The sequence below is a fragment of the Bombina bombina genome, chromosome 2 (assembly GCF_027579735.1).
Source record: "Bombina bombina isolate aBomBom1 chromosome 2, aBomBom1.pri, whole genome shotgun sequence".
Taxonomy (NCBI): domain Eukaryota; kingdom Metazoa; phylum Chordata; class Amphibia; order Anura; family Bombinatoridae; genus Bombina; species Bombina bombina.
This window is the reverse complement of record NC_069500.1, coordinates 669,327,567-669,341,353: the sequence shown is the minus strand read 5'-3', so window position 1 is coordinate 669,341,353 and position 13,787 is coordinate 669,327,567. Positions and strand designations below refer to the sequence as shown.

At 35.5% G+C, this 13,787-nt stretch overlaps 1 protein-coding gene across 2 annotated transcripts in view; it reads right to left on the bottom strand.

The window, feature by feature from the left end:
- Window positions 1-2,886: 2,886 nt before the first annotated feature.
- The window catches only part of ABCA1 (ATP binding cassette subfamily A member 1), a 154,891-nt gene continuing 143,990 nt past the window's right edge, over window positions 2,887-13,787 (bottom strand). For both annotated transcript variants that reach the window (XM_053702625.1, XM_053702624.1), the window contains exons 49-50: window positions 9,506-9,749; window positions 2,887-6,809 (exon numbers count right to left, since the gene is read on the bottom strand). In XM_053702625.1, the coding sequence (XP_053558600.1) occupies window positions 6,669-6,809; window positions 9,506-9,749 (385 nt within the window). In that variant the 3' untranslated portion in view covers window positions 2,887-6,668. The remainder of the gene's footprint in view (window positions 6,810-9,505; window positions 9,750-13,787) is intronic.

Sequence of the window (13,787 nt, the reverse complement as noted above, 5' to 3'; positions counted from 1 at the left end):
TCCAGAAGAGCTCCTCCGATGTCCTGATCCAAGCCCAAGCGGGGGGCTGAAGAGGTCCATGATCCGGATGAAGTCTTCATCCAAGCGGGAGCTGAAGAGGTCCATGATCCGGATGAAGTCTTCTATCAACGGCATCTTCAATCTTCTTTCTTCCGGATCCATCTTGCAGACCTCCGACTCGGAACATCCTGCTGGCCCGACGGACTAACGACGAATGACGGTTCCTTTAAGGGACGTCATCCAAGATGGCGTCCCTCGAATTCCGATTGGCTGATAGGATTCTATCAGTCAATCGGAATTAAGGTAGGAATATTCTGATTGGCTGATGGAATCAGCCAATCAGATTCAAGTTCAATCCGATTGGCTGATTCAATCAGCCAATCAGATTGAGCTCGCAATCTATTGGCTGTTCCGATCAGCCAATAGAATGCGAGCTCAATCTGATTGGCTGATTGGATCAGCCAATCGGATTGAACTTGATTCTGATTGGCTGATTCCATCAGCCAATCAGAATATTCCTACCTTAATTCCGATTGGCTGATAGAATCCTATCAGCCAATCGGAATTCGAGGGACGCCATCTTGGATGACGTCCCTTAAAGGAACCGTCATTCATCGTTAGTCCGTCGGGCCAGCAGGATGTTCCGCGTCGGAGGTCTGCAAGATGGATCCGGAAGAAAGAAGATTGAAGATGCCGTTGATAGAAGACTTCATCCGGATCATGGACCTCTTCAGCTCCCGCTTGGATGAAGACTTCATCCGGATCATGGGCTTGGATCAGGACATCGGAGGAGCTCTTCTGGACAGATCGTTGAACCCGGTGAGGTGAAGATAAGGTAGGAAGATCTTCAGGGGCTTAGTGTTAGGTTTATTTAAGGGGGGTTTGGGTTAGATTAGGGGTATGTGGGTGGTGGGTTGTAATGTTGGGGGGCTTGGGTATTGTATTTTTTCTTTTACAGGCAAAAGAGCTGAACTTCTTGGGGCATGCCCCGCAAAGGGCCCTGTTCAGGGCTGGTAAGGTAAAAGAGCTTTGAACTTTAGTTATTTAGAATAGGGTAGGGCATTTTTTTATTTTGGGGGGCTTTGTTATTTTATTAGGGGGCTTAGAGTAGGTGTAATTAGTTTTAAATTGTTGTAATATTTTTCTTATGTTTGTAAATATTTTTTTATTTTTTTGTAACTTAGTTCTTTTTTATTTTTTGCACTTTAGCAAGTTTATTTAATTGTATTTATTTGTAGGAATTGTATTTAATTAATTTATTGATAGTGTAGTGTTAGGTTAATTCTAGGTAATTGTAGGTAGTTTATTTAATTTATTGATAGCATAGTGTTAGGTTTAATTGTAACTTAGGTTAGGATTTCTTTTACAGGTAAATTTGTAATTATTTTAACTATTTTAGCTATTAAATAGTTCTTAACTATTTAATAGCTATTGTACCTGGTTAAAATAAATACAAAGTTACCTGTAAAATAAATATTAATCCTAAAATAGCTATAATATAATTATAATTTATATTGTAGCTATATTAGGATTTATTTTACAGATAAGTATTTAGCTTTAAATAGGAATAATTTATTTAATAAGAGATAATTAATTTCATTAGATTTAAATTATATTTAATTTAGGGGGGTGTTAGTGTTAGGGTTAGACTTAGCTTTAGGGGTTAATACATTTATTAGAATAGCGGTGAGCTCCGGTCGGCAGATTAGGGGTTAATAATTGAAGTTAGGTGTCGGCGATGTTAGGGAGGGCAGATTAGGGGTTAATACTATATATTATAGGGTTAGTGAGGCGGATTAGGGGTTAATAACTTTATTATAGTAGCGCTCAGGTCCGTTCGGCAGATTAGGGGTTAATAAGTGTAGGCAGGTGGAGGCGACGTTGAGGGGGGCAGATTAGGGGTTAATAAATATAATACAGGGGTCGGCGGTGTTAGGGACAGCAGATTAGGGGTACATAAGGATAACGTAGGTGGCGGCGCTTTGCGGTCGGCAGATTAGGGGTTAATAAATATAATACAGGGGTCGGCGGTGTTAGGGGCAGCAGATTAGGGGTACATAAGGATAACGTAGGTGGCGGTCGGCAGATTAGGGGTTAAAAAAATTTATTTGAGTGTCGGCGATGTGGGGGGGTCTCGGTTTAGGGGTACATAGGTAGTTTATGGGTGTTAGTGTACTTTAGAGTACAGTAGTTAAGAGCTTTATAAACCGGCGTTAGCCCAGAAAGCTCTTAACTACTGACTTTTTTCCTGCGGCTGGAGTTTTGTCGTTAGATGTCTAACGCTCACTTCAGAAACGACTCGAAATACCGGAGTTAGAAAGATCCCATTGAAAAGATAGGATACGCAATTGACGTAAGGGGATCTGCGGTATGGAAAAGTCGCGGCTGAAAAGTGAGCGTTAGACCCTATTTTGAGTGACTCCAAATACCGGCGGTAGCCTAAAACCAGCGTTAGGAGCCTCTAACGCTGGTTTTCACGGCTAACGCCAAACTCCAAATCTAGGTGTATGTGTTTAATGTCCCTTTAATGATTGTGTATTCAGCACTGTTGAATATGGTGGCACCTAATATAATAACCATAAGTATTGTTTATTTTGTTTAATGTTCGCATTCTAATTGTATCTAGAAGTTGGAAATAATTTACCAGACTAATAAAAGATATAGCATAATAGGTAGCGCCAAGGATATGCTCTCTTTTGTATAGTATGAAGTTACAGAGGACAATATGGGCACAAAATACAACAGCAGGTTTCAATACCCGAAAATAATTATACTGTTTGATGTCATCACTATAATCCTATTCCATTATAGTGTCAATTCACTGTATTAAAAAAAACAACACACAAATGTAAAAAAAAGTACACAGACTACATTGGACAAAATATATTTGGTGTCACAAAATTTATTTAAGTGACATAATACAAGGCAATTATAACATAAATCTCTGCCTATACATTATTAATACTTAAACAGTTACAGACAATACAAATATTTTTTTTTTTTCAGTCATGGAAATAGTAACTGAACTAATTAACTTACAAATTTATATTTTGTAAAACCTTTTTGTTGTATCTAGTTTTGCAACATTAATGGGTATTCCAGTGCAAAAGTAGATCCCATTAAAGACAGCGTAAAGTGCTTGGAATGAAGGACCAACCATAATGAAATATAATGCGTAAAAACATCACATCTTATGGGAGAAATGTCATGTCCCTATTGAATAGCAACAACAAACTTGCATTAATATGTATAGCTCCCAGACCACTTTTGAGATATAGGTATGCATACGGTGATGATATCTCCCATTTAATTGGTAAGTTTAGGAAAAGGGTCTGCAAATTTTCATCATACATAAGCATGATATGGTTCATTTAGCATAGAGCCAGTTGCAGATACGTTATCTCTGTTAGGCCACACAGGAGAGGATTTCAGGACATGTGGACATATATTTAATCATAACAAACAGTAAACCACAGGTACAAAAGTATTTATATTATGTGCACCTCATTGGTAAAAGTGGTTGAAGTATGAATTGTGGCACTTAAATTATTTTACTATATGCATCAATAATTTAAACAAAGACTGGTATAGGATGCACTCTTTTAATAATAATAATAAAAAATGGTATACATATTACCCTGAGCTTTGCAGCCAGTAAATCCAGTTAATATAGGCACATATTAAAGAGTTGGATACAGAGAACCATTTAGGAATCTGCTAGTTTATATAAATTTAATGTATAACACCACTCACATTAATGCAAAGCTAATGTGGCAGTATTGTAAAACGGTAGTAAAATTGTTTGTGATAATTACATGTTTGGGTCTATATTATGCAACTTGCATAGAGGTGTAAAAAAAAAAACAAAAAGACATTTTTGCATTAATAAGTACAAAAGTCTAGTTTTTGCATCATGTAAAATGATACACATGGTTTGATTAATGTATAGAATTACTGACCATACAAATGTTGGGACTAAAATTAAAACAGTCCCTTGGCTTTACAAAACAAAATCCCAGGATAACTGATTATTTAGCACCTACATCCAAATGTAACAGCCAACCTTTCCAGAATCTTATTTAATGAAGAAAACTAATGCAATAAAACTCTGGTTCTGGTGTTCCCTATGTGGATATGGTGCAATTCAGCAGCAAAAAAGAGGTAACTTTTTTTTTTTCCCCTCAAAATGTTATTTTCCCCCAAACAAGAAACCTTCAGATGCTGCTTTCCCAAATATTGGAGACCAATAGTTTGCAGTTGTTAACAACCTCACAAATGCTTTGACTGAAAAAGAGTTTAAAAACGATAAGAGCTTGGTTGTAAACCTAATGGTGCAAAATTAACTGAAAATTCAATATTGCTTTTTTTCAGTAGGAACAACTAGTGCAGGGAGTTCCCTTTTCCCCAAGGAGCAGCACCAATGTAAATGTATATGAAAAATAATGAAAATCGCTTTATAATAGAAACAGGTACTGAGATAAGTGTGTTTTTGAGTGTTTGTCTGACCATTATAAAAGGGACAGTCAAGTCCAAAAAAAAACTTTCATGTTTCAAATAGGGCATGTCATTTTAAACAACTTTCCAATTTACTTTTATTACCAATTTTGCTTTGTTATGTTGGTATTCTTAGTTGAAAGTAAACCTAGGAAGGCTCATAATTTTTAAGCCCTTAAAAGCCGCCTCTAATCACATGTTTTTTTTATTTGCTTTTCACAACAGGGGAGTGCTAGTACATGTCAGCCATATAGATAACATTGTGATAACGCCCGTGGCTCGTGGCAGACACTGCACTAATTGGCTAAAATGAAAGTCAATAGATAATAAATAAAAAGTCATGTGATCAGGGGGCTGTCAGAAGATGCTTAGATACAAGGTAATCACAGAGGTAAAAAGTATATTAATATAACTGTGTTGGTTATGAAAAACTGGGGAATGGGTAATAAAGGGATTATCTATCTTTTTAAACAACAAAAATTCTGGTGTTGACTGTCCCTTTAAACCTTCGGTTTATTGATCTCTATTCTTTGGGAGAATGCAGCACAATATGAAGCAGATTGTAAACACTGTGTGCTATTTAAAACAATTTACCCTATATGAACAGCCACATTTATCTAGTACATAGATAAGCAAAAATACATTTTAGTAGAGAAGTGCCAAGGTGAAACAGGAGGTGAAATAGGGGTGATTATATATATATATATATATATATATATATATATATATATATATATATATATATATATATATATATATATATATATATAAATATATTTTAAATCTGTTTAAAATTAAAAAGTTTAATCTGTTTAGCAATTTAATTTGTGTTTAATCTTAATCCTGAAGATACAAATCAAACAAGCCGTTCATTTTTGTATGAAAGCTTATGAAAACTGGTTAATAATTAAAAGATCATTTTAGACAACTCCAGGGTATGGAGCTACAGAATTGAGACGAATGTTTAAAGCATGTTCCTGTGTGAAGGAGCACACCTACAATAAGACGTGTTAGATAAACATACTGATAAATATTGTGGCTTGTTTGTAAAACAGCACACAGGAGTCACAGTACTCCAATATAATATCTTTGTAGCATTCGTAAAAAAACACGAACACCATTTGCAAGCAGAGGCTTGACACAAACTCCAATGAACTGCAGTTTCATTAGTGTAAAACTACATTTTGTGCCCCAGGCTACACAATGAGGAAACTGAAACAAGACAAAGTTAAATGTTACTTTAGATTATACATCTACGAAAATGGTACTATTGAAGGTATGAATAAAATGGAAACACCAAAAGTAATACTTCAGGATGCCTGTAACGATGCTACCAACTAAACTTAAGGGGAAAAAAAACATTAACAACTTGCAGTATAAAATATAAGATGAAACAATTAGCAACATTGCAACATAGTTTTAAAGGCCAAAGATTATGGAGGGGGGGGGGGGTTAGAACATTTCTAAGATATATATATTTCACTCCAACTGATGTGCGGTTGGTACAGTTCTGCAAGTGATGGTTTGATACAGAATAGCACCTTAAATCTGCTGTCGTTCACCATGTGCTACAGTAAATGAGAGTACTGGCGTAATAACGAAAGTCAGCTATGCTCCCCATGTGTCTCAGAAAATAAATGTAAAGGTGAGATCATTTTACTTATACCGTCTATTGCAACAGTGAAGAACCACAGAATGTCTAATCCATGGTAACCGACGTCTGACTTTCCTGTGCACAATAATCTTGCAATAGCTCCAAAACACCAATAGTCTCTGGCCATCTCTTGTTAATGGTAAGATTGTTACAATCTTGTGAGAGAGAAAAAACCCACAGAAGAATACAAAATGAAGTTGTACGTAATAGTTTTAAACCCACATATGGGTATGATCCAGTGGGAGCAACACTACAGTTTCACATTGTCATACTGCTGGACTCTACGTTCAAGTCTTCCACTTGAGTACAGTACAACAAAACAACATGAGGCACTGCCTCTTTAAATGGAATTCTGTTTGTCATTGCATTGATTTGCATTGCATTGAATGGTAGCGCTATATCCAGTATACAATGCCTCTTAGGGCAAGTCCTGGAGTTTTGTCTTTCTGGCGTTTATGTCCCAATCATAGCCATTGGAAGTTATTAACTAAAATCCTTTGTGCTTCTCCTATTTGGCTTGTCATACGTAGCTTTCTTTCACCTTCTCATCTTGAAGGAAGGATGATAGGCGCTCAACGTCTACAACAGTCTGGTTTTTGTGTAATGACAGGTCCTTTAAATGATCATCATCACTTTGGTCCTTGGCAAAGTTAACAAATACCTAAGGATATAAAATAAGGTTCATGTTACTTAGATATTTAGAGAAGCTCATATATATTGTAGTGCAAGATATTGCTATGTCAGGTAAGATATTCTTAAAAATATATTGGAGGGAAGCTTTACACATAAATCAATGATACATTTATTATGGTAACATTCTAAAAAGTAGATACTAAATCAGGTTTTTTTTTGTCTAAGCACAGCTTTTTGACATTCCTTAGCATTAACAGAACAATCTTTATTTTTTATTATACTAATGGACTATGGAGGATGGAGTGGTAAGATTTCTTTCTTTTTTTTCCCCGAAGGGGTTGAGATGACTATTTTAGATGAAGAATTTAAAATCATTATACCTAGAGGGTTTGAGGGTTATCCTGCATTTACAGGTCTACCAACTTTGAAAACAAATGCCATACTATGTGCTCATTTGCATTTCTGAACTGTACTGTATAAACAGTTTATTAAAGTGATTGTAAAGTTTAATGAATAAGTGCCCGGTATCTAAAAATAATCTTAAAAACAGCGGCTCTTTCATTCATTAAACTTTAAAAAGACGGTTATTTAAAAAAAAAAAACCTTTGTATTATGGTAAACATAACGCTGATCCTCCGCCCACAGCTCCTGCTTTCTTTAGCAGATCGATGACTAATCCAGCTTCCTCCAATCGTTGTGTGCCCCCTTTGGCATCCAGCTTGTGAGGCATGCAGCGTTTGGAGAAAGCCGGATCGTCATCAATATGCTAATAAAAGCAAGAGCTGCGGATGGAGGATCCGAATTATGTTAACCATAACGCAAAGGTATTTTAAAAAATAAGCGTCTTTGTAAAGTTTAATGAATGAAAGTGCCACTGTTTTTAAGGTTATTTTTAGATACCGGACACTTATTGCTTAAACTTTAGAATCACTTTAAATAACAAATGATTCAGACTTCATTTGAGTCTAAGGGGTTGATTATCTAAACCTCTCCAGATCAGACGTGGTTTTTCTCGCCAACCCTTGCAGGAGATACCCTGGTGCAATTATCATAAAAAAGGGGCAGTCCTTGCGAGTGGCGAGATGTCTCCTATTGAAAGTGATGGAGCTCTCTGGAAAGGGACATTTTGCTCTGTAGATTGAAGTTAGCAGTGATCAGGAGGCGCACCTTAAAAAGTTTCTGCGTATAGCATCTTACAATCGACTATATTTTCGTATGTGTGTGTTTTTCTATTAGTGTTATAAGTATTTTGAGTGTTTTGAGAAAAACTCGTCACATTTTAGTTTGCGAGAAAAAAATGGTGAGATCTGTAGTGCGAAAATCTTTACAGAACAACTCTAGGATTACAGAAACATTTTCATATACTGTAGAGCCTATGTTTAGCCCATTTTACGAAACAACAGCAATTACATTTTGTATTTATAAGTACGAATTTATGTGTGTGCTTTTTGTGCACCCAGTTTACTTAAATTATGATTTAGTCTGTGCATATTTAATACTATTTATTCCTGTGTAATTTACATACAATGTTTATGTTTTTAATAAAATACAATTTGTTGTGTGAATGGTGCAATTATTTGTTTTGTAAGATTTTTAAAATACAAATTTTATTGTGCACTTTTGTAATGTATGTATCTCCTCCCCATACGAAAATGCAGTATACGCCCCATAGTGAGACATCCTGTTTTTAGAGTAAAAAGTGGCTTTAGATCATTCCACCAGGGGAATAGAAGTACTGGCGAGAATTCTTTAATAATCTTGGCAGCATAGAGACCTTTAGATCATCCGGCCCTAAGTGAAAGATTTTTTGTTGACAATCATTGCTGTAAACTGTTAGTTTTTGTGAAATAAATTATTCAGGAGCATTTTGTACTGTATCTGAATGTTTTAAAGTAACCCTTTGTATTATTTATATTAATATTAATTAATATGTGTTAATGCTTATTTTTAATACTTTAAAAACAAACCAAAAGTTGGGAAATCATATTGCATAAATAGAAATATAGAAATATACTGTTTTAAAAAAATATAATCCTGATTTCTTGTACTTTTCAATTATTTTTATTTTAGAAAATATTGTAATTCTGGATATAGAAACTATAAAAACTTTACAAAATATAATTTCTGTAACATTATTTTAAAAAAAATTTCATTTAGATATGATCATTTTAAAGGGACATAAACCCAAATGTTTTCTTTCATTGACTTCTATTATCTAATTAGCTTCATTCTCTTGATATCCTTGAAAAGCATATCTATAGGATCAGTAGCTGCTGATTGGTGGCTGCACATAGATGCCTCATGTGATTTGCTCGCCCATGTGCATTGCTATTTCTCCAACAAAGGATATCTGAATAATGAAGCAAATTAAATAATAGAAGTAAATTGGAATGTTGTTTAAAATTGCACAATCGGAATTTCTATTGCATGGAATGATTGTGCTGATCTGAAGTGAAATTGAGAAAAGACCTCAAATAGTGTGTCACACAGTCTCATGGTATGACTTGGCAGCTCTTCATTTAACCTCAAGGGCTAAAAATAAATCTAATTTTTTCTTTTTTCTTTGTTTTACTACTTTTTTATTCAAGGTTTGTTCTCCTACGCGTTTCACTTGCACAATATGATATTTAGACAATTATGACAATTTTCTTGTAATATTTTTAGTCAAACAGGAGCATTTGTATCCCTCAATCCCTTTAATTTAAAAAAAGCAAAAGCACATACTTGGTCTAGTGTGGTCTGAGAAACAGAATAATCTTCAATGTGAAGTCTATTTTTGTTCTTGGAGAGGATGCTGAATATCCTGGCCAAGGAGGACTGTGAGGAGCAGAGCTGGTACTGTAGCATCCCTCTGTGCTTCTCCTTCAGTACACTGCCAGGGAACGCGTGGCTGAAGAACTCTTCCACTGGTTTCATATCTGGGTTTGTGCCGCCTATCCGGACAACAATGGTATAGCCGTCTCCAAACCTGCAAATAGAATCCAAATTGCTTTGCTCAATCTCTATATTAGTTAAAGGGACTTTAAAGTAATTTTTATATACCGTACAGATAGTATATATCAGTAATCAAGTATTGCATTGCAAAAGACCTACATACAAAATACATGTTTTACAAGCATATAAAACAACTAAATGCTACTAAACTTTGTAGGTAGCATGTAACACTTTGTACAAAAAGTAATAAATGCACTGTAAGTTCTTCACTAAATGCAGCTGTTATGAGTATCTTACTAACTCCAGAGTGAGAAAGGGTGAAATGTCTGTAAAAAGGGGGTGGTTATAACTGCGCCTTCAGAATGGGTGTCCTCATGTGCATGTAAATGAGAGGCAGATAAATCTCATAAGTGGTATACAATAGAAGAATTAAAACAAGGGGAAGGTGGTCAATGACGTATATCTCTCCCGGTTAGTGCTATCCTGGCTGTCAGTGTCCTGTAAATGGCTGACCACAGTATGGATAAACTTTGAAAAAGCCCTATTCGGGCGAAACACGTCAGGCGATTGGGAGCTAAGGGGAACTCCACAGTTTTTATATTATACTTTAGATCTGTTGACCGCAATATCGGTAATCTAATATAAATTACTTGTACTATAATATTGATCCTAGTCTAACTTAACACATTGCCACCACGCTAAAGCAAACCTGCTTGTGGTTTTTAAATTCCTAATCGCTACTTACCGAAATATAGAATATAATCATTAAGAAAGCTTCTTTTATTTCTAATCGCATATATCCTGGTTACGAGTAAATGTTAATATCACAAGCTGCCGTGAGAACAGCTACACAAAAATTTAAAACTGAACGAATGTTCTAGTTTAAACGATTGTTTGAGAAATACCAACACGTGCATCATACTAATATAATAAGCATATGATAAGCGACTAAATTTGTTTCAGTAAGATATCAGCACTCCATATATTGTAAATTTATACCCCACATAGTTATGCCTGATGTGGTTTAAATGCTATATCACATATTGAAACATAAGTGAATGGAATAGAAACTAAGATCACTATTGCATGCGCATATAAATTTACTATAAGCTAACCACAGATAGTTACTGTATCCATCTGATATCAGTACACTTTTCAATACCGCATTGCATCTCACAGAGATTACATCACTCTTAATTCTTGCTTTTTTTTATGCTATTAGTCAGTTGGAATAAGATACTATATCATACGCTTCAAATTACCGCAGTAACGTTTAGAGACTACATGTATATTTAGAAACCATTTCAATACATGTTGTGGTGATATCAAGGCCAGCAATATTGATGCATATTATATTTAGTAAATCAATTTACTTTATATAGATTATATATCTTGTATTCAAAGATCCTAAATAACTCTCAATTTGAAACTAATACATTGTTATATTAAGTGACTTCCCCTTTTTTTCTTGCGAGGCTCTAATATTTATACGAATATGGTATTATACAGGTAATTACAGTACCGAATAAGTTATCCATATTTGCATGACTATTCAATTACCTCAAACAATCTAGTCAGCAAGTGAAAAGTATACAAATAAATATATATGCAAATGTGGAGTTTTTATTTAATATCACATTTATATATCCTAATGAGGACTGTGAGAAAACAGACCATAGCGACTAGAGTACTAAATAACGCTGCCATTGGGCAGATACAAATGTTGATACAAATACCAATCAAGGTCGAAACACTTAAGCGCACAGGGTGTTCTCACGACTATACTGCCTCTAAATAAGAGGCTATATTTCTATCACTAATACATCAAACATGAGTTTAAGCACAACATAGCACATAACTTGATATATTTCTATATTATTTTAAACGTTTATCAGTGAGATTGGATATTTTTCCCATCTCATTAAATAACCGCAATTTAGTTGATTATTTCCACAACGTGTTGGCTAGGTATAGACTATAACCGCACAACTATAATTCCTTTTTGGATACTAATACAGCTCAATGGCAATTATATTAATTCAAGGAATTACAGTAACAGATCTTCAGTTATTTTTAACGTCACACATTGGGTCCCTTATTTTTAAATAATCATAAATAAAAGTTATATTTTATTCACATTTATCATCTCTCCTAATTAGAGTCCAGGCTGAGAGTCCTAGATGTGCAACCTTTTCTTGAGGGGTTCCCCTCACCAGTATGTAGTATGGATAAACTGTATAGCTAGTAAGATATTTACTGGAGAGGTGTGGGATACCTCCCTAACACTGCTCTGTAATGTTGGACAGAGAGTGAGAACAAGGGCATATTCCTGATTTTATCTAGAACTGAAAAGTTTATTAATTCTTAAACGGATAAAAAGTTAAAAAGAGACGATTAAAATATAGCATTAAGTGCTAAAAGCAAATGAAATATAAAATATAAAAAAATCCAATTGATATAATGGATTCCAATAAATGTTGCTAAGACATTCGGCTAGATTACAAGTTTTGCGGTAACAGGGGTATGGTATTAACTTGCACTTTATTCTCACCGCTCACTTACCTGCAGCGCTGGTATTACAGGTTTTTATCAATCCGGCGTTAACAGGCAAGAAGTGAGCGTAGAGCTAAATTGAGCTCCACATTGCACTCCAATACCAGCGCTGCTTAAGTGAGCGGTGAGCTGGTTATACGTGCTTGTGCACGATTTCCCCAAAGACATCAATGGGGAGAGCCGGCTGAGAAATAGTCTAACACCTGCAAAAAAGCAGCGTAAAACTCAGTAACGCAGCCCCATTGATTCTTATGGGGAAACAAAATTTATGTTTACACCTAACACCCTAACATGAACCTCGAGTCTAAACACCCCTAATCTTACACTTATCGTTGGAAGAGGATGCTCCGCGCCCGATATCTTGAAGATGGACCCGCTCCGCGTCGGAAGGATGAAGATAAAAGATGCCGTCTGGATGAAGACTTCTGCCTGTCTGGAGGACCACTTCTGCCTGTCTGGAGGACCACTTCTGCCAGCTTCATTGAGGACATCTTGCCGCTTGGATGAAGACTTCTCTCGGTAAGTGGATCTTCAGGGGTTAGTGATAGGATTTTTTAAGGGTGTATTGGGTGGGTTTTATTTTTAGGTTAGGGCTTTGGGCCGCAATAGAGCTAAATACCCTTTTAAGGGCAATGCCCATCCAAATGCCCTTTTCAGGGCAATGGGGAGCTTAGTTTTTTTTAGTTAGGGTTTTATTTGGGGGGTTGGTTGTGTGGGTGGTGGGTTTTACTGTTGGGGGGTTGTGTGTATTTTTTCTTACAGGTAAAAGAGCTAATTTCTTGGGGGCAATGCCCAGCAAAAGGCCCTTTTAAGGGCTATTGGTAGTTTAGGTTAGGCTAGTTTTTTTATTTTGGGTGGGCTTTTTTTATTTTGATAGGGCTATTAGATTAGGTGTAATTAGTTTAAAGATCTTGTAATTTGTTTTTTATTTTCTGTAATTTAGTGGGGGGGGGGTTGTAATTTAGCCAATTGTATTTGTATTTATTTTAGCTAGGTAGTTATTAAATAGTTAATAACTTTTTAGTAACTATTTTACCTAGTTAAAATAAATACAAACTTTCCTGTAAAATAAAAATAACACCTAAGATAGCTACAATGTAACTATTTGTTATATTGTAGCTAACCTAGGTTTATTTTACAGGTAAGTATTAAGTTTTAAATAGGAATAATTTAGTTAATGATAGTAATTTTTATTTAGATTTATTTTAATTCTATTTAAGTTAGGGGGTGTTAGGTTTAGGGGTTAATACATTTAGTATAGTGGCGGCGACGTTGGGGGCGGCAGATTAGGGGTTAATAAATGTAGGTAGGTGGCGGCAATGTTAGGGGCGGCAGATTAGGGGTTAATTTTTAACTAGTGTTTGCGAGGTGGGAGTGCGGCGGATTAGGGGTTAATATGTTTATTCTAGTGGCGGTGATGTCCAGAGCGACAGATTAGGGGTTAATTTTTTTATAGTGTTTGTGATGCGGGAGGGCCTCGGTTTAGGGGTTAATAGGTAGTTTATGGGTGTAAGTGTAC